Genomic DNA, 21,358 nt, shown 5'->3' on the forward strand with positions numbered 1-21,358 from the left:
CTGGCAGCAGGTGAGCAGACACTGAAGTTCTGAACAGGAGAAGTCAGAGAAGGCACTAGCTGAAGAGGGCAGACAAGAGCACAGACTTCAGGAACTGCTGGAGCTTGTGTGCACGTGGTCCAAGACATGCGGTGAGACCACACTACAGTCAAAGACCAGGAAGTCGGGGACTCCATACAAGACAGGATCCAGGACAAGAAAAAGACACATCTGGCTGGAGCAATGTCACACAGATCACTTGCAAGCAGAAAGCAGGCTCGAATACCTGACTGAAAACCAGAGACTAACATTAAACCGACAGAACACAGGACTAGGAACAGTATTACGGATCCTGAGACAAGGATGGGGGGACTGGTATTAAAAATAAATGGAGAACGTGGCTGGACAGAGTCCACAAACTCTCAGCTGCAGTTTCATAAGCACTTTAAGCCGATAGAACCCATTGTGGCTACTGAAACAAGTGGTCCTGCACTCCCCATCCATAATTTCTTGTGCGTGCCCAAGCACAACCTCTCATTTATACAAACATAAGCATTTATGTAGCTGGGACGTGAACTGCCCTGGGAAACTGCTGCAAGTTAAAGCTGATCACAATTAAAAACCATTAACCGTGATTAAAACTAAGTAGTTAGCCTTAAACCCGATGCAGTCCACTGCACAGCCATGCAAGTGCTTGCACTGGCACAAAGAAGGAGGCAGCATGCAGGCAGAAATAAACGGCTGAGAAAGGAAGACCTTCTTTTTATGGTAGTAACAACTTACACAAAGTTACACAAAAACCAGTGAAACCACAGCACTGGAGAAGATGTTTCTCTGCCAGCTCTAAGGCTGCGTTAAGGGTGCATACAGTGGCGACTAGCCACCTAGGGAATGATTCACATCCAGCTGCCTTGGGAATGACTCACTGACTCGATGAGTCACTCCTCCGCTGGTGGACAGAGCCCACTGCCTATTATGTTGTCCGATACTATCTCCCTGTCTCCTAGTAGGGACTCATTCATCTGTCCTCAGCCATCTGCTGCTGCTCGTCCCATGCTTTCTATTGTAAGCTCATTGGGGCAGAGGGTATTTTCTGTTCTTCATTTGGTTTCCTTGAAGCATTGCGATACTGGACTATAAGGCTCGGTAACACTGATGAAAAAATGTTTTAAACGACTGTTTAGTTTGCAACAATTTCTTCTAAATGTAAAAAAGGATATTGCAGGTAGTCAGATATTTACACGTGCCCGTACACCCCCTCCTCCCGGCAGACGCTTTCTCTCCTGTGTGGCACATACGGCTGCACACGCTCTCCCCAGTCACTCGCTCCTTCTGCCACACACACACACACACACACGTATAAATAACTTCTTACTTCTCGGTCACACATGCACAGCTCCTTGAGGGGAAGAGGGGAGCGAGAATGACGTTTCACCAGCTAGTAACAGACGGTAGAGAACGCGCAGCGGGCAGGAGGCGTTAGGTGCAGAGGAACGACTGCAGCTCCGGCCCGGGAAGAGGCTTTACTCTCGGCCTTGCTCCCTGCTACCCGCCTCCTTGTTTCGGGGTTTGCTCCCCCGTGGTCCCTCGGCCATGTTCAGCCCTGCTCCCCCCCCCCCCCGCCCCGCACACACACCCCCCCCCCCCCCCCCGGGATCGCCCACTGACGACCACAGGCCGCGCTTCCCTCTCACCCCCGAGGGCGGCGCGGCGCGACCCGGGCACGGCCGCCACACCGCGGCCCCGGCCCCGGCCCGCCGCCGCCCGCGCTCCCCTCTCCCGCTGCCGGCGGGCGGGCTGCAGTGGGTGGGACCAGAGGAACCGGCATATACCTCGACAGGCGTCAGCGCCCTCCTATGGGAAGCGGGGAAGGGCGGGCCCGAGCGACGGCAGCCCAATGGCAGGCGCATGCGTGATGCCGTTACCTGCGAGCTATAAAAGGGCTGCGTGCGCACTAGTCCCTCGCTTACACAGTATGGCCGGCGACATTAGCTAGCGCTCGCTCAACGCTCTTCTCTGTAACAGGGGAACACACGGACTACAAGGAACCGAACCGAACCGCATCGCCTGCCCGCCCGCACCCCCGCTCGGACTGTAACCCTCTCACACACACGCTCACGCCGCATCCGCCGCCGCGCACTCCGGGTGGTTTTCGCTGGTTTAAAAAAAAAAATTCTTCTCTTCTTCTTCTTCTTTTTTTTTTTTTTTTAAATTAATATTAAACAAATCCCCTAGAAGGTGAAACCCGCCCGGGACGGACTGGGACCCCGGCGGCGGCAGCAGCGCGGCCCGTGCAGCAGCAAACGGTAGCGGCCGGAGGGCGGTAGTTTGGTTGTCGTTAAATTTCTGTGGTTGTTGGTTGCCGAGTTGTCTCACCATGAAGGAGAACGGTGCACACTTCTTCGAAGGGACCGAGAAGCTGTTGGAGGTGTGGTTCGCCCGGCAGCAGCCCGCGCAGCAGGAGCCGCACCAGAGCAAGGGGTCCGGCGATCTTCGCACCATACCCAGGTCCGTTAACGGCCGGGGTTGGGGGGGGGGGGGGGGGGGCGGTTGGGAGCGCTGCCCTCAACGGCCGGGAGGGCGGGAGGGGCCGGCGAATGGCCGGCGCACGCCGGGCCCGGGTGTGGCGGCGGCGGTGTGTGTGTGTGAGAGGAGCGGGGGGGGGGTGGTGAGGTGGTGATGGCCGTGCGCGGGCTGGCGGCAGCGCTGAGGGGAGGCCGGGTTCCGGGAGAGCCGTTGGTGGCAACGGCCGCGCGCGCGCGCGACGGCGGCGGGCTCGGCCCCTGCGCGGCCGCCGAGCTGTCGGCCTCCTTCCCCCCCCCCCCCCTCCGGTGACAGCCCCGGCTTCTTCCCCCGTCTGCCGGCGCAACGCGGCAGCCGCGGGAGGGCAGGGGGGTGACCTTCCGCTGCCCTCCGGAGACCCCCCGTTCAAGGCCGCGGCGCCGGCCCGCCGAGGACAGGGAGCCTCCCCTCGTCCCGGCGGCGGGAGGTGGCAGGTCCCCGGGGACGGCGCGGAAGCCCGTTCCCTTGCCGCCACCTCGTGCAGCCCCGTGCGGTCCCTGCTGGCAACATGTGGCGGCTGGGAGAGGAGAAGCCGGGCGTGGGGAGTTGCCGGGGAGGCTGGATGGCGGAGTGTCGCAGTGCTGCTGGCGACCGGGGGGGCACGGCAGCGGCGCCCACCCCTCTGCAGCTAAGCCCCCGCGCACACGCTGCGGCGGCTCCCGGCAGCCGCCTGCTAGCGGCCGGCCCCCCTCGGAGGGAGAGCCGTCCGTGGGAGTCTTTTCACGGCGGGGCTTCGGGGTGGGAAGGCTCGGAAAATCCCCTGCCCGTTGGGACCGTAGCGCGGAAAGATGGGGGGGGGGGGGGGTAGGAATCTCGTTCCCCGCTCAGGGAAGCTGGGAAGGGAAAAGGGGAGATCGGTCTTGCTGTCGCGACGAGGATGGATGGTTCCCCCACATGGCGATCTCCGGCGCCGGGTAGCCGGGTGGGTTCAGAGAGCGGCTCTCGGGGAGGGAAGCAGGCGGTACGCGGGAACCCTCCCCGTGTCTCCCCGCGGCGTGGTGGGCACCGGAGTGAGGCGGGCGGGGGGGGGAATGCCCCCCCCCCCCCCGCCCCGAAGTGTGGCTGGAGCCACGATTTACACGTGAGTCCCTTGGCTCCGCTCCCGGATCGCGCTGCCTCTTTTTTTTTTCTTCTTTTTTTTTTTTTTTCTCCCCCATTGACAAGTTGAGGCCAATGAGAGCTGGGCGCCGCGAAGGGGTGGGCCCGCGCCTGTCACCCAATGGGCATGTGAAGAATGTGCTGGCGCTTCTTTCACTGCCACCCAGGGAGGGAGGAAGAAAGGCCCGAGGCCCGCACAGCTTCTCGCCTACACGTGTTTCGGACTCGGCCCTCTCGGGGAGCCCCGGGGGGGGGGGGGGGGGGGGTGCGGCTCTCTCCGCCCGCGGCTGAGGTATGTACGTGCCTGCTCGGCCTTTGTGAGCGCAGGGGCTGACGGCCACCTGCCCGCGGTCAGGGCGTCTTTGAAACCACGCGGGGCAGGACAGGCACGAGAGGTGTCTTTACTGTAGATCCCCAGTACAGTATTCTATAGGGGGGGCCGGCTGGAAGGACTTGCAACCATAAGGGGTCCAGCTGTAGATCTGCAGATCATGTTCTGGCACAAGCGTCCTGGAAGGGTCAGAAAATGGTAGCTGTGAGCTTGACGTACAAAGCAAAATCTGCTTATGGACCCAGAACTGTGTACCGGTTTGCAGGGACACGACAGGGTTGGTATGTAGATGTAATCAGCTGACATAATTGAAAAAAGCATGCTTGTCTTTAACCTTCAGATTTGCCCCGTATGCTTTACTTATGTCAGTAGTTTAGTATCAGTATGGTAAACAGTTCAACTTTCCAGGTTCAGATGGTAGCTGGAGGATCTGGTGTTTTCAGCATATCCGGATCTGCTTGTGTATATCACTGCTACCCAGTGGTCTTTGGTCAGGGAGCTTGGAGGAGAGCTTGTCATGATGTATTGAATGTGTGGAATATGTTAGTGACAGTAGAGTCTCCAAAGGTGTACTTAGCATATGCTTGTTGTCTTTTCCTTTGTTTTGGTATTTCTCATCAAATTTCCTGTGTGTATATGTTAGTAGAGTTAGCTATCCAAAGGTCCGAATTGCCAATGGGCAGATAACTCCTTTTCCTGAAAGAGTGAACAGCCTGTGTGTGCCTGTGTATATATATACACCACTAGCTCATGGGTAGTGGAAGCTTCATTTCTGCTGTGCCAGAAGCACAGCAGAATACATGGTTAGCTCCAAACGGTTGGGGTAATGGGGTAGCTTGCTCGTGTAACTTTCTGACTTGTGAAGCTATTTAGACCTTTTTGAGTAATGTGCTTAACGTGGAAATCATCAGATGTGGTTATACAGTTCTTTGAGGTTTAGTGGTGTAGCAGATACCACAAGGTAATGACTTGTGTAGTTAATGTCCAGGCAATCCTGGAAGACTATTGCAGATCCTAGCTGAAATACATGCAGATGATCTGAGTTACGTAGGCACTTAAGGTTTCCTGTCATGTTTGACTTTAAATATGAAAGATTCCAGAAGTGCTCATTTGACTTTGCCTTAATATGCTGGTGTTGGAATATACAGATCTAGTTTAGAGATGGCATTCCGCAAATGCTTTCCTCACTGGCACAGTCATGCTCTCTGCTGTTCTGTTTGTCAGCTCAGGCTCATGTTTACAAAACTGCAAGCTTAATTTTTAAAACTGCTCAAAAGCATTTAATGTAATTGTGAGGCAGGTACTGTGACAGTTCCTTTGTATGGTTTAGATATGGCTGTAAAGTTTTAATAGAGTAGATACAAACTGTTAACTGTTGAACATGTGGTCTTTAACACAGTTTCAGAGCTGTGAGCAAGCTTTGAAGGCCTCTGTGTTAATTGGCTCTTAATACAGGATGTTAATTGAAGCTGTGTACTTTTTTGGTAGAAAGGTGTGACATGTCTGAAAATTGCTGTTAACCTCTATCCAGGAGTAATTATCAGTGATACTGTGTTGCTAGCATGAAATGATGTTCTACAACCATTCTCTTTTAGAAAATTGTCGGAATTAAATTATTTATTACAGTTGATGTATTCAGAATTTTTTAATTTGCATCTAATATATCCCACTATGGTAATTCTGTAAAGGCAATTGAATAAACTAGTTTATTGAACAGAACTTGAAATCAAAGCTGTAACTGTAGAACAATAACGAAATTAGAATCAAGTTGCAAACCAGTTGAGCTTGCCTTTTGTATTGTAATACCTGCTTAGTAGTGAAATGCAAGCCATTCATCTACTGAATGACTAAGCTGGTGTTCAAAGCTAAAAATTTCCACGTTGTGTGTGCTTGCTAGGGATTAGATATTTTAAAGTCTTTGATGGGTATCACCACTGAAAAAAGGAAAAAAGTTGAACTATGCAATTAAGAATTTTTTCACTTTTTTTTTCCTCCTATGTGCAAGCCTGCTTTCTAGAGAAGAGTTTGGATAGGTGTAAAGAATTTCAGGAAAGATCTATACTTATTGTTTTAATACATCCGGTAGAGGTCCCAGCTAAAAACTTACACGTATTGAACATGGGCTTTACTTTGCTGTTAAGATTTGGGAGGGGAGGTGGGTGTTGTTCATTTGCTAATCAGTTCTGCGAAAAGGTCTTGTGGTGGAAATAGTGGCAAGCGTCTGAAGATGCCTATCCTACTCGTATTCAAAAGTGGAATGAAGTTAACATTTTTGTGGTCTTGAAATAATTTGCTTTAACTTTAGTGCTTGTTCTCACTATGGTTTGTGAAGCATGCTTTTTAAAAATAGCCTTAAACTATGTATTAAAAGAGGAGGGTTTGCTGAAAACATGCTGTGAGCCCTGGAATTCTGTGGTGACTGGGTAGCGCATTCACTATCCCTGCAGTAAAATAAGCTGTTTATTCCTTCAGATGATGTGCAACTAATGCATTTCCCATCTCAAGGCTTATCATGATCTTGAATGTAGGGAAGTTTAAAACCTTGGGTTAATGATGCAAGCGTTAAGAGTCCATATCTCAAGCATTCAACCCTGAAGAATACTCTGAAATTAAGCTTGTTTATGGACCTTTAATGTGCTTCCTATTTGTCTGTAGTATGTGGACACACAAGAAACTGGAGAAAAAACAGTGCAGTAATGAGCAATATGGAGTGACACCGATATGATGAGATTCTCACCCTGTGCTATGTGAACACTTCCTAGCACCAATACAGTCAAGCATCCAATTTGAGTCCTGTAAATACTTGCTTGGTACTGCACCCTATAGCCTGAGTCCACTCACTGCTGCAGCGCCACTGCACTTTTACTCCTTCCCCCAGTCCTTAGTACCACAGCAGTGTTATCTGCCTGTTTTCTCAAAGAGTGAAGGTACAAGGAGGCTGGGCCTTGAGCCCTCTTCTACTCTTAATCCTGCAGTGCTTCGGAACAGTGTAGACCTATGCTGTGTGGAGACTGGGAAGAAGGCAGGGGTAGGCAGGATTGTGCCAGGACTTCTGTCACCGTGTACTCGCTGAGCTTTCTTTGCATGGGGATGAAAGGTAATCTAGAGAACTTCATGTAAGAATTCAGTCTTCCCCTCATCAAAATTGATAGTCATAAACTAGATTTTAGTACACAAGTTCAAGATTACAGGTAAAATATGTTTGCTTGTAACTCTCAATCATAATTAAAGAATGGTTTCACACAAAGGAAACAAGCCCTTTTACACTCTGCTACTACTACTGATTGTGGTACTGCTTGTGGGAAGTTAAGAATGATGTTGAAGGCTTTTTGATTTTTTTCCTACCTTACCACTGAAACTACTAAATAATTTGGTTAGTCACTTTCTGTCAAAGATCTGGTCACTTAGTGAGACTCCACAGAACATCCTATTAAAATATGTACCTACTGGTATATTCTTAAAAGGCCCTTCCTAATGGCTGTTTACTCAGCCAGGAGAACAAGAAGATTTGAGGCTTATGGTAGATACTGGCTGCCTTACAGCATGTTCCTTCTGGAGAAGGTTACACTCAAACTTGCCCTGAATGTTGCCTATAAGTCTTGTTGAAGCCCTGATGTGCCTGTTGGGGCTCATGCTTCCTTAAACATCTTGGGTGTCAGGTATGTCTTGTCCTTTGATATGACAGACTTAGGAACACCCATCGAATATCTTTGGATGTAAGGGATGGAGTCACCATTCCATGTATACTGCTGTAACTGCAATAATGATAAAAGGCCTGCAACAGGTGAAACATGCACCCTTTAAAGGACTGTCTGTGGCCATCTTTGTGCCATTGCTGAAATATCTTGATGTCATTTGGGAATGATTCTCTTCAGTAGTTGGCTCAGGACCTTCTAGGTACGAAGTATTTTGTGAGGAGTACTGCTTGGAATCACTTTTGATGTGGATGCAGTTTTGCCATTCAGGTGCCTGTCTTTAATTCAAGAAACTCTCCAGGGACATGCACTTAATCTTAAGTTTAAGATAAGGGAGATGCAGACAGTCTTTCTGTATATCTATGTTCAGAGCATATAGAGGGTGTGTGGGTTTTGTGCACTCCACAGATACTGCTGAAGTAAAATTATCAAGTTGCTAGTGCCTTGTGTCAAAACTCAGGGTATGAACGTAGTTCTGTGTTAAACAGCAATTTATAAACTAAGTTATAGTTCTAATAGGAAATAATTCACATGCAGCTGTCTGCAGAGAAAGCTACACCAGCTGCTAGGAGGTGCTTTAAAAAGCTTGTGATTTTTGTGTAGTTGGTCTGTATGGTATCTGCCTGTTTCAGGATGCTTGAAACTAATGTTGCAACTCTGCTGAGACTGACACTTAGCCAGCTTCCGTGTGCCTTGGCTACATCTCCTCTGCACAGGCAGTTTAGACAAGGCATTAAGTTTGACTGTTCTGGATCATGGTATTGGTAGGAATGTGCCTACTTAACTGTAGGCAGCTAATGAGGTAACTGATATATCGATTGGCTCCTAAAAATACTTAGTAGGTAACAGGTGAGGGAATAAAAAGTTGTTCTGCAGTTGAATGCTTGATTTTAAAACAAGGTCTTACAGTAAAGTACAAGATTAAAATGCTTATTACTTTGATTGCTACGGATTTGTTAGCTGTTCCATGTTAAAAGCTATGCAAGAGTATGTATAGAGCTTAAGCTGTCTTTAGGAGTTTCGTAGCATTTCTTTCCTAAGAATTCCTGCCCTACTGCAAAACAACTTTTCTTCCCAGTGCTGTCTGGGCTGCATTAGCAAGGTAGTGTTACTGGGGTGGTGGGATGGTATGGTGTGGAGGCTGTTAATTGCTGATAGGAACAAGTTCTTGATGTAGTTCTTTCTCTTCAAATTGCTGTTATCCCCTTCTCAGTTGGCCTGAAATAGCAGTATGGTGCTACTGCCTGATATACTTGACTCCTGTTTTAAGAACCTGTTTTACCCCTGAAGGTAAAGGCTAGGAATAGGCCAATAACTTGCATTCAAAACTATGGCTTTATCTGGCAAGGAAAACTTGATTCATAGCTTATTCTTTATTTCTCAGAAACATGAAATAACAAACATGATGGAACTTGGTTGGGAGGGACTGTTGACTATTCATTTCATTACACACTTTTAAGCATACTTCCTAAAAATAAAGAATACTTCTCAGTTCTGATAGGTTTTCTGTACTGACATACCTGGGTGGCAGTTTGAATGGAAGTTATTTGCACTCTGGTAACAAGTCTGTGCTGATAAGGCACTAAACATTGCAACACAGGTGTAGGAGTAGATTGCTAAACTTTTTTTCTTTTGGCATGTTCTGCTAGTCAAGTATAGAACAAGTAGCTTTCTACCATTCAAGCATGGACAGTTTTTCACACTTGAGTAGATGTATTCCATTTTCATTTGGTATTCTCTGAGCATGTGCAGCCATTTAAGATGCATGGTGCTTGCCCATTGGAGAAACTAATTTGACTTTCAGTAGGTGGCAGTTATTTGAAATTTCAGAAACAGGATCTTACAGCTTTGGAATGAAGTGGGTAGTAAGCCTACATAACAGTGAGGAGTTGGTCCCAAATGCATTTTCAGTTTGGAGTTCCAATGGATGCAGGTCTGCTGCAGAACTTAGCTACCAATGATTCCCCTGCATCATATTCTAGTATGCTTGGCTTGAGTATAGGAAAGCAGTTTCCAAAGTGTTTAGGATTGTCCTGGTGTCTGGCTACGGGAAATAATTTAGGAAATAGTAATGCAATCCACATACTTCCCATTGAAAGGGGAATTTTGAAGAGCAGAAATATGTGATAGCATTTTATTGAGAATTAGTCTCTTTAGATGCCCCTTTTTCAGTTGGAGGCTTTGTTTCCCAGTTAAAACTCCACTTAAGTTATGAAATAAGAAGTAATGTTCTAAAGTATATCACAGCTACTAACTTTGAGGTTTTTTACTTGACAAAATAAAATGGGATTAGCTGCAATACATGTACTGATAACCATTGAAATACTCTTTTTGAGGTGGACTTTTTGTTTCTATGTTAAGTGGGGGTAGACATCGCTTGTCTCTAGTAACAAATAATTAGAGATTAAAGAAAAGGAAGAAATGCAAGAGTTAGACTTCTAGTGCACTCGGTCTACTTGGTACAAAGTAGTCCCAGATGTTCTTCCTTAGCTCTGCTTTAAACAATGGAAAATGTCAAACACTAAGGTCATCTTGTTTAAATAGATTATATTGAGTTCAAATCCAGCATGTTAGTGGCCTTTCTGTACTTTTCTAGCTTAACTTTAAAATGTATATAGGTACAGGCCAGTATCTCTGCAAAACTTCTCCTTAATGTGGCCAAGTCTCATCATGGGTGCTGCAGCCCTTTTAGTCTATTTTATGTATGCTTCTGGATCAAGCCCAACATCTTGTATGTTTCTCAACTTGTAGGCTTTTTTCCTTAATGCTACTCTAATCAGATTAATTGATGAACTTACTCTTCCTGTAAAGGCTGAATGCATGAACATTTAGCATATGCTTAGCTATGGTTTCTGTAGTGGAATAGTGAAGAATTGAGCAATGTTTTAACATGGAAAGGTCTTGCACAACTGCAGATTTCAGCTGTAGTACCTAAATACCAACTATAGTACTAACAAGTGTAACTAGGGACTTTCTTTGCATGGTAGGCTTTGGACTTAACATGCAGTATTGTAATGTTGGTAGTATGCTGTACTGATTCTTCATTGTTGGACTGCTTGAACACCAAAATTGTTATATCTTCCTCTGCTGATACCTGATTGAAACTTAAATGAGCCATTTTCCTGAAATGTGTGTGCAGAACTGCACTACAGTGATACTTAAAGAAAATTCTCGCTTGTCTACATTAACTGTCTGACCAGGTAAGAAGCTTGTGAAGGCTGAGATGTGTGCTCTTGCAAAGCCTAAAGTAGTTACATACCCGTTAATACTTAGACAAGTACAAAATCAGATTTGTAGTAATGTACAAATGGAGTTACTACAGCTCAACATCAGGTGGTGTATTGGAACTCTGCCTCAGCTTTCATAAATGCTATGTTGAACACTAGGTGTTTCTTTAATGGCAGATAAAATATCATCAGTAGTGGTGCTGGAATGATTTGAACAAATTAACACATTACCTAGTTCAATTTACAGGAAGAGTATAACAGGATGTTAGAGGGAAGATACTAAGGCTGGCAAATCTATGCAGGTGTGCTGTAGCTTCCAGAAAAAAGTAAATGCTTCAGTCCTCAGCAAAATAGCATGATTGTGTAGGAGCATTTAAAAATAGGTATAATATAAACTATTTCACTCTTTGCATTTACCAAGTTTTTCAAAGATGAGCAGGCACTTGCATTTTTATTTAATCCTGAGTATCAGGAACAGAGCTAAACCTAGTCAATGATACAAGTGTAGAGCTGAATAAATGTGTGGGATTTTGAGCATTAAACACAAGCTGGTTTTTTTTAATTTGACATGCAGATTTGGGTGGTCTGTGCTGTCATGTCTATAGTTGCAGGAGAGTATTTCATCAAGGCTCACTGACTGGGGTGGTAGGGAAAACCTCACTTTGATTTTAAGTGTCCAGTTATATAACTGAGTTCATAAACTTGTTCAGATGTGCACTTAATTATGAGGAATTCTAAGATGCATAGGATTCTCTTAAACTCATTTTTGATAGCTTCAGTCTCACCTAAAAGGAGACTATAGTGTGAGTCTAAGTTAGGTATGTTCTGGTTGACTCCTGTATAAATATACTGGTTTAGTGTAATATACACTTTAAAAGGGAAAATCCTCAAGGATTAGTAGTAAAGGTACAGAATTCAGTTTCAGGGGGTGTTTTCAAGTGAGGGAGAAATTAAAGCATTAATTTGCTGGGGTGTTTAGAGAAGCAAAGAACATCTGGATATTTTAGTTACATGTACAGCAGAATCTAAAGCTTCAACTTTGCAAACTGACCAGTTTTCTAAGGGGAAAGATCTGTGGCTGCTGGAGGAGCCCTGCTAGTAGAATTAACAGCGCGTGCTCTGTCCTGAAGTACAACTACAGAGCTTTTGCAGTGTCAGTAAAGGGAGAGAGGTCTGACTCCTGAGGAAGGATTAGGCTGACAGTTACATGAGCATCTGAGCCAGTCTAACAGCTTGCTTGGTGATGAAAAAATTGCAATTCTTTTGTGCTCCCAGCTGTGTAGTGTCCTGTAGTTGTTCCAGCTCTACTTTAGGAAGCTGTATCTGTTCTTGTCTGCTTTATAGCAAACTTGACTATATTGGATTCTACTAATCTGGTGTACATGCAAGACTGAAGGGACAACCAAAGTGTTTTGCAAGTCTGTTGCTTCTCATGAGTAGTTGGAAGTCTTTGGGCTTAATTTGAGCCCTTTGATTTTTCAATTTCTTAATAAAATTCCCTGTAGAACGAGTAATGATAGTAAAGAATTGAAATATTAAACTTCTACCACTATACTGAAATCTAGCACTGTAGCTTCAACTTGCACTATATGAAAATAGTTCAGTTTATTTTCTTGATAGTGTAATATTCCAGATGATTTGCTATAAGTTCTCTATATCTTCTAGAGGTAGAAGGAATTCTGTGATCCTGATTGATCAGATTTGATCAAGATACAGAATTGAGAAATTCAGGTCATTGAGATGTATTTAGTTTTTAGGGCTGGTTTTCAATAAAATTATGAATTTGACTCTAAGCTGGACAAACAAAACATGTTAATGTACCTTGCTGGTTTATTACTCTAGTAGTTGCCAATGACTACTGTGATTGAAGTACATGAAGATTCAACCTAAAGCATACCTTCAGTTATAACAATGAATTTTATCTTAGTACGTGTGGGATGCATATGCAGGAGTTGGGGTTATCCTGACTTGCCTAGTGAGAAGCTTGGGGTTGCTGTTTGACAATTATCCTTGTGCAGCAGATTACACTAACAGATCTTGAGGAATACTTAGCCATTGGGAGCTAAGGATTAGATATTACTCTATTGTGATAGACAGTTCCTATATAAAAAGTCTTTGCCTTTCTTGCTGTCAGATCCAGCAACTCAAGACAAGAGCTATAGTCTTGTTTGGGCTATACTTTTTACCCAGGGTTCCAGAAAGCTTCAGTTTAACCTGTTGTTTGTGCTCTTATAATTTCTTCACAGGATTGAGTGGGACAAACTTCTGGAGAATGTGCATTGTTTGATCATAAGTGTGACAAAAACTGACAAGCAGGAAGCTTATGTACTCAGGTAAGCTTACTCTTTTAGTCTCGAAGAGGTAGAAAAGTTAAAGCTGTCATATGGGATCCACTTGGCTGAGAATCCAGTCTTGGGTTAAGATCCTGCTGTTCATGACTACAGCTTGCAGGTGTCTGTTAATCATAGTACTGTCATGCTTCTGTTCTGTGGCGGAAATGTCTTCATAGTTGTCACTGTTTGTCTTTTTTCTTTAACTAAAAGGATTAAGGACAGAGCTTTGGTGTTTCTGCACCTGATCACTGAATTTTGTCCAGGGGTAAATAAGTATCCCTAATTAAGAGGTTTAGGATGACTTCAGCAGAATAGTGCACGCAGGTGTCACTTTTAGATCAGCAAAAACTGTATCAATAGATTGGCTTTAACTCCAGATAATGCAATCAAGGGAGCAACTCTTGCAGCCGAGCTAAGGGCATCTGTAAAAATGTAGCTTTCCTGAAATCTTGGAATTTTTGTGTTGTGCACCAGTTAGTTGTAAGGACACTACTTCTGCCATGTGTTTTTCATCTTGCAAAATACTTTCATGCTTTTTCTACATGAACTTTACAGACACATCAACATTCTCTGTTTTACTTCAGATTACAAAAACTGGAGCTTTTATACTCTGAAAGACTGCCTTGAGGGCAAGGCTGGGCTAAGAGCAAGCTAGTCAAACTGTGCTGAAGTCTTGTTTCTGCAAGCTTCATATATTTAAAACAAAATCCTGAAAAGAATGTAACTGGTTACAACTGTATCCTGGATGAGACGTAACCTTGACTTTGAATTCTTAAACAGCATTCCAAACTGAGTTAGTTATTTAAGCTAGACTTTTATTCCAATTGTTCAGTTACTGGGTGAGAAGATACTTGTTATATGTGTTTGTGTTCTGGATGTAGTATCAATGCTTATATCCAGTTCAGTGGGACTGTAGTTAAGTATCTGATTTACAGAAATTAACTATACATAAACTGTATCTTATGTATAAGACATATCATATAGCTGTGCCTCTACTCTCATTATGAGACTTCCTGTTCCTGTGGACAGGTGCTGATTTACCACTTCCCAGTAGTCAGCTTTCTTAGAACATGCAGCCAGACAATTTATGAAATTCTGTTAAGGCTTTTTTTTTTTTTTGAGTTCACTTACTCATAGGCTTTATTTCAGCTGAAAAAGTCCGATCTCAAGTTTGACCCTGTTCTGTGTTTGGGTTAAGAAATTAAATTGCATTTCTATGTTGTGTACCCGTTTCACAGCATGTTAGTATTTCTCGAATAGGTTGAGGATATGTAATGCATGTAGTACCTCTTTTCCTGTAGAGTGGTAGCTGCGTATTATCACACTTGCAGCAGGTATTTGTTTTGGGAAATTGTAACAGCTCTCAAATGTTAGCTGAAATGTATTGGTCTGATCCATTTGCCAAGCATGTTTATGTACCATATGCTGAATGTTCACTTACAGTAATGCATTTGGTTGGGATAAGAACCAAGATCTAACCATTCTCTCCTGGCTTGTTTTATGTAGAGCACTTAATATATTTTTGACACATCTTTTTTTACAGTGAGAGTAGCATGTTTGTCTCCAAGAGACGTTTCATTTTGAAGACGTGTGGTACCACCCTCTTACTGCAAGCACTGGTTCCCCTGTTGGAGCTTGCTAGGGAGTACAGTGGGTTTGACTCAATTCAGGTAAGGTGCCAAAAATGCTGCATCTTCCTTAGAATGTACAAAAAGCTTTTTACAAAAAAGCTTTTATTTCAAACTCCCTGATTTTATTAAATATTCTGAAACTTCCTCTGCCATTTATGTATGCTTCCCATAATGGGAAGATTGTAATATAAGATTGCTTGCTCTGATGTAGGATTTAGCCTTCTATTTGTCTCAAAGGATATTAACTTACAAATGCTATTGTGCTGAGTTAAGGTTACTTAAGGGTGAAAGAATTCCATGTCCATGTTGTCAGTGCTGAAGTCACTGATGTTTTCTTGTGGAAAACAAATTTGGAAGTAAGCTGTCTCCTGTAGCTTACAAATTAAGCTAAATTATGTCCTGTGAAAGCTTATAATAAATGCTTGCATTTTTCTAGACTTTTAGATTCAAGGTGGATGGATATGTTCAATATCTAAGATGCACCTTTATTTTTTTCAGAGCTTCTTTTATTCACGTAAGAATTTCATGAAGCCTTCCCACCAGGAGTACCCACATAGGAATTTCCAGGAAGAAGTAGAGTTTCTTAACGAAATTTTCCCAAGTAAGTTTGTGAAACTCCAGTGAAGTTGCACAGCATGTGTGAAGTGTTGATGTGACAAGCGGTACAATACGTACAGGCTGCAGGGCCATTCATTCAGCAGTTGTTGCTCATGTTGCCAGCATGAGCTTCGGCTGCATGAAAATCAAAAGCTATAAGTACTTATTTTCTGAATTTCTGACAGTAATTTGCCAAGATCAAAATTTAAATCATACTAAGCTTGACACTTGGCACCTTGTCTTAACTGAGGTCATCTTCAGACTTCCAAATGGAGTGTAGTCAGTCAGTCTGCAGAATCCAGCTCTCACCCTAAAAGCCACCTCATTAAAAAGGTAAGATAGTAATTTAGGGTAACTAATAAACTGAAGGAAAACACAGGCTTTTCTCAGGAAAGTCACTGCACTAAAGCTGGAATATAAACATTTAATAAAAATCTAAAACCTACAAGAATAACCCTGAATTTTAACTACTGGCAGAAAAGTTTTTTGAAGGAATGTGCAAGCTGTAGTACTTACCCAAGTTATTTGAAAAAAAAAAAAAAGCTAATCGTAAGTTCATTAAAGAGATGCTTAAGAGTACTGTGGTTTCTGTCTGTGCATAGCTAAAGCTGTAATCTGAATTCCCTGGTAGTAGGCTCTGAACTGGGGTGTCCAGACCACCTTCTGAGGGAGCCCCTTTTTTCTGATTATTGGCTTACATTCCTGAAGTTAAATGCCTGGTTATTTGATACAGATGCTGACTGTATCAGTGAACCTCTTGGTGTTCTGTGAAAGACTTCTACTGTCTTTAACTATGAAATGAAGCTGATCTTTTACATAAAGGAGCAGCTGTGCTACACTAACTGGAGACTTTTTGTCTTGTCTAGATGGAGCAGCTTATTGCATGGGGCGTATGAATTCTGATTGTTGGTATGTATGTGAAGACTTGGAAATCTTTGGGGCATACAGTAGAACTTGGTGCTGCTAATATTTATTACACATGTGATTTGTACTTTATATAGGTACCTGTACACCCTGGATTTCCCAGAGAGTCGGATATCCAATCAGCCTGATCAGACACTGGAAATTCTGATGAGTGAGCTTGACCCAGTAGTTATGGACCAGTTCTACATGAAAGATGGTGTTACTGCAAATGATGTCACTCGTGTATGTTTGCTTGAAAACTAAGAGGGTTTGGGAATGGTGGAAATTGGGCAACAAAATGCTTCACTTACCATTTAATACAAGGTTTATTTTGTGGTAGGAAAGATCTGGTAGAAAATGTCAAGTTAATGTTTTGGGGGTAAAATGGATTTAACTCTAAAATGGTTTGGGGACTATAACTTCACATTTTCAATGCCCCTGCTTTAATCTATTGAAAGGAGGAATTTGCAGTGCTTTGGGTGATTGGAAGCTTGTCCTCTGAAAAACGGAGGAATGGGAGTGAAAACACAACTGAGTAACTTCTACTGAAGGATGGAGATTACAGGGAGTAAGACTTAAGCTGAAGATAATGAATGCCAAGGGAATATAGGTATCAAAGTTAAGATTAAATCATGGAGCCATTTGGATAGTTTGGAAGGGGTGGATTTAAGGTCTAAGCATAGCTTGATGGTTTTGCTTCCTTTTCTCCTTTTTCCAAATGGGAAAGTCCTGTGACATGAACAAGTTTCTCTGACAAGTACATTGACTTCAGCTGGTTTTCCACCTTAGGCTTTGATTCTTGTGCTGTATTTGCTATTGAGATTTGGCTGTAGCTAAAGTACTGTGTGGGAAATCAAAGTGTCTGGGATTGCACTTCATTCTAGAGTATAAAGAATTATATTCTTACTCTGGAGTAAATGTAAACAGCCTTCACTTTGTGGATACTGGTTGAACAGGAGCTCCATTTTCTGTTTTAGTTGCAGAAGCAATTACGTTTTAGAATTCTAAGCTGTTCCCTTGTCTTGGAGATATGCAGCTTGGTTCTGTAAGAGGCAACTTAACTGGTAACTTGCATGCAACTTGGCACTCAGTCACTTACTTGGAAAGTGACAGGATGCAAAGCAAATTCATCTACAGTGGTACAGATTATCAGACTGACTTGTTACTGGGAAAATTCTGGTGTCCTGTCCCCTAAACTGCTGTTCATTCTGCCTCTGAGTTAAATCTAAACAAGTGTAAGGATGCATGATAAACTGAGTGGTGTAATTTTAACTTCTGTTTCAGATGAGTGGAATTCGTGACCTGATACCAGGTTCTGTTATTGATGCTACAATGTTCAATCCTTGTGGGTATTCAATGAATGGGATGAAATCGGATGTAAGTTTTACACTTATTGATAATTAATGTTAAAATAAATAGTAACTATTTGGCAGTAATAATATATTTAAATTTTTTCAGGGAACTTACTGGACTATTCACATCACTCCAGAACCAGAGTTTTCTTACGTTAGTTTTGAAACAAACATAAGTCAGACCTCTTATGATGACCTGATTAGAAAAGTTGTAGAGGTTTTCAAGCCAGGAAAATTTGTGACAACCCTCTTTGTTAATCAGGTGAGTTTTCTTGCATTAGCTTGTCAGCTCCTGAAATGTGTACAGACACAAAGCAAGGCTAGAGATTTTTTACTGGAGTGCTAGTATTTTCCAGTTTGCCTCTATATTTAGATGGTAGTTTCTTTGCAAAGGAAAAATACTCTCTAGTATTGCTTTGGCATGTACTAAATCTGATCTCCAGAAAACTTAAGAAATACTAAGATAAGGCAGCCCAGTCTCAGTATTCTAATGACTTCCTATGCAGTTCTGTATAGGCATAACTTCTTGCTGTGGCATTTTTCTGGATTTGGCTGCAGCTGTCAGTTGTAGAAGTGCTGCTGTTAATGGTGATGCTGCCAACTAATCATAGAATCATAGAATGGTTTGTGTTGGAAGGGACCTTAGAGATCATCTAGTTCCAACCCCCCTGCCATGGGCAGGGACACCTTCCACTAGACCAGGTTGCTCAAAGCCCCATCCAACCTGGCCTTGAACACTGCCAGGGATGGGGCATCCACAGCCTCTCTGGGCAACCTGTCCCAATGCCTCACCGCCCTCACAGTGAAGAACTTCTTCCTTACATCTGACCTAAATCTACCCTCTTTCAGTTTAAAGCCATTACCTTTTGTCCTATCACTACATGCCCTTGTAAAAAGTCCCTCTCTATCTTTCCTGTAGGCCCCCTTTAACTACTGGAAGGCTGCTCTAAGGTCTCCCCAGAGCCTTCACTTCTCCAGGCTGAACAACCCCAACTCTCTCAGCCTGTCTTCACAGGAGGGGTACTCCATCCCTCATAATTGTTCATAGAAAAGCAGGACCATATATAGGGAGCAGAATTGCTGCTTGGGATTGAAACTTCCTGCAGCACTGCCAGGCAGAGGTTTGAAGCATGTTGGTAACAGTTTCACAAGAACCACACAAAATACCTACTGTGCTAGTCCATCTCTAAATCCTAAGTTTAAAACAGTAACTTTCACTTTTTTGTTTTCTAGAGCTCTAAATGTCGTACAGTGTTTTCTTCTGCCCAGAAGATTGAAGGGTTTAAACGTCTTGATCACCAGATTGCCCAATTCAGTGATTATAATTTTGTTTTTACCAGTTTTACAAAAAATCGCCAGCAACAGCACAGTTGATTAAGAATGAAGAAAAAGCGCAAAAAGAAATCCCATATAGAAGGTGGTGGTTGCTTTCTAGTTAATGATTCAGGGGGCCATGCTTTCCACTCCCACCACCTTGTAGTTGTGGAAAGCCCTAGGTGTAATCATAGTATAACCATTTTGAATTGTATGCATTATTATATCAAGGAGTTAGATATCTTGCATGAATGCTCTCTTCTGTGTTTAGGTACTCTATGCCACTCTTGCTGTGAAATTGAAGTGCATGTAGAAAAATCTTACTGTATGAAACTTTACAACACTTGTAAAAATGATTCAGGTAGAATTACACACAGTATAGTTTTTCTCCAGGTATCACCAAAAATTCCCCACAGACAAGGCTTTCGTCCTCATTAGACTTTAGCCTCAACCTACTCACTGGGGACAGTTCTCTGTTAAAGTGTCGCTCTTTTTTTTTTATCTATGTTGTGATTTCAGTCTAAAACAGTTTTTGACAAACTTTTATGATTTCTAAAGAAACTGATTCCTAATTAACACTTTCATGTTTGGAGAAGGTTCTTAAAACAGTTACACAAATTGTTTTGCTACTACAGGTGGTGGTTGATTTATTTCTAAATCAGACTGACTTTTCATGCTCTAATAAAGCTTATAGGAATTTGCTCAGCTATACTGTAGCACTGGGCTAATGCATTGGTCTTTCACCTTTAGAAACTTAGGTATTGGTACTAATGCAGGTTAAATTTCATCTTACCCTAATGCTCATTTATCTGTACACATCCCCAAGCTGTCACACTGCTACACAGTGGCAGAATTTGAAGAAGGTCCAAGGCTTGATAGGGGAAGAGCTGAGTCAGGATGCAAGTGCTTTGGCATAGTTGTGTGACAGCTTTGCAAAGTGCAAGTTCATATTGGCACCAGACATTTTCTTTCCTAATCACCAATTATGTCAGACTAAGAAGCTGGTGCTCTTGAGCACTGGCAGATAGATCTAGTGAAGGAGTGGAATTTGCCAGTCTGGGTGTGTTGATTGGTTTGGATTATTCTCAGTAAAACCTGTGACCTACCACTTCCAACTGTAAAGAGTGCTTCTAAACTGGTCCAGTGTCACTTCATTTTGTTGTTCCAAGCAAAGCTAATGCCTCTATCTTGTGACAGTCCTGTGACATTGTTGTGCATGTGGCTTATGTTGTATTTGAGTGTTGTGACTTCATCTGTTTTTTCCTCCTGAGGTGGTTCCTCTTACTGTGACTTGAGGGCATTAAGTGAAGGCATAGAACAAGAACTGTCTGGGACACCTGGACAGAAGTGAAGTAGAATGCTATTCATAGAGCATGAATAAGTGTGTAATTCAAAGTCACTTTAATGGGTATTGACTAAAATGCAGGCTTTAAAGAGCTGGCACACTTTCAGCTATGTTTGCAAATACTGAGATTTTAGCAGCTGTGAGACCAGCATGTTATCTATGAAATTGAGATTATTTCTCCCCCCCCCTTGTCCTTGCAATGTTTTGACTCTTTCTGGTTTGACGCAATGGTTTTTTGTTCCTTCTGTATTTATAAATGAAGCACTTTTTCAGTGCTTCTAAACTAAAGTCTGCTTGGTTAGAAATCAAGTGGTTGGAACACTTTGATTTTTTTATTTTAAGCATATTGTTGATGTTCTTTACCAATGTTATCAATTACATGCTGTAAATGGCACTAATGCTTTTTGGTGTTAATATTGAGGACCAATATTTCAGTGGGTTTTTTTGTCCTTAAACGTTGTCCCAACTGACCTGACATTTGTTGGCTTGAGGTCCTTTAAGTAGACTGAAGATCCCTTTTCAAATAATACCGAAATACACATTTTACAAATAGAAGCATAAGCCTCAGCTATAAAAATGAAAGCTGTTGAATGGGTTACTGAACTATCTAGGGTGATCAGGATGGGGGGAGTATGGTGTTTATAATTTCTGTGGTGTTAGACTTTGATCATTTAAAAATATCTGTACCACAACTTAATGCTTCAATAAAAGTTCGCTTAAATTGTTTGTAGTGATGATCCAGCAATTCTATCCTTCGCACTCTTCGTGCTTTTTGGTACCAAATGGTTGAATTCTGAAATAGATTGGTGTTTCTTGTCCTAAATTACTTTAAATTTACTTTGCTCTTGTAGGGGATGCATCTCAACTGTTACCATGTTGGTAGTTTAAAATGAGACAGCATGTCAGAGGAAGCCAAATGAAAATGTTACACTGTTCTTGAGGCTAAAATTGTTTGTCTAAATGAACACACAAAAATTTGATATTTCCTGTC

General features: G+C 43.0%; 1 protein-coding gene across 1 annotated transcript; it reads left to right on the plus strand.

Moving 5' to 3' along the window:
* Nucleotides 1–1,929: 1,929 nt before the first annotated feature.
* Nucleotides 1,930–21,093, plus strand: AMD1 (adenosylmethionine decarboxylase 1). The gene is made up of 9 exons (XM_030031876.2): nucleotides 1,930–2,487; nucleotides 13,139–13,225; nucleotides 14,769–14,895; nucleotides 15,355–15,457; nucleotides 16,320–16,362; nucleotides 16,455–16,599; nucleotides 17,641–17,733; nucleotides 17,815–17,970; nucleotides 18,942–21,093. The coding sequence occupies exons 1-9, from the start codon at nucleotides 2,357–2,359 to the stop codon at nucleotides 19,080–19,082; spliced, it is 1,026 nt and encodes a 341-aa protein (XP_029887736.1). The 5' UTR covers nucleotides 1,930–2,356; the 3' UTR covers nucleotides 19,083–21,093.
* Nucleotides 21,094–21,358: the final 265 nt, after the last annotated feature.

This window comes from Aquila chrysaetos, chromosome 2 (genome assembly GCF_900496995.4).
Source record: "Aquila chrysaetos chrysaetos chromosome 2, bAquChr1.4, whole genome shotgun sequence".
NCBI lineage: Eukaryota > Metazoa > Chordata > Aves > Accipitriformes > Accipitridae > Aquila > Aquila chrysaetos.

Bases quoted from the DNA above. Each gene is read 5' to 3' on its own strand.
- AMD1 (XM_030031876.2), top strand. From the start codon at position 2,357: ATGAAGGAGAACGGTGCACACTTCTTCGAAGGGACCGAGAAGCTGTTG. The intron at 14,896-15,354 runs GTAAGGTGCCAA...TATTTTTTTCAG, and splicing joins GTGGGTTTGACTCAATTCAG to AGCTTCTTTTATTCACGTAA. The intron at 16,363-16,454 runs GTATGTATGTGA...TACTTTATATAG, and splicing joins CGTATGAATTCTGATTGTTG to GTACCTGTACACCCTGGATT.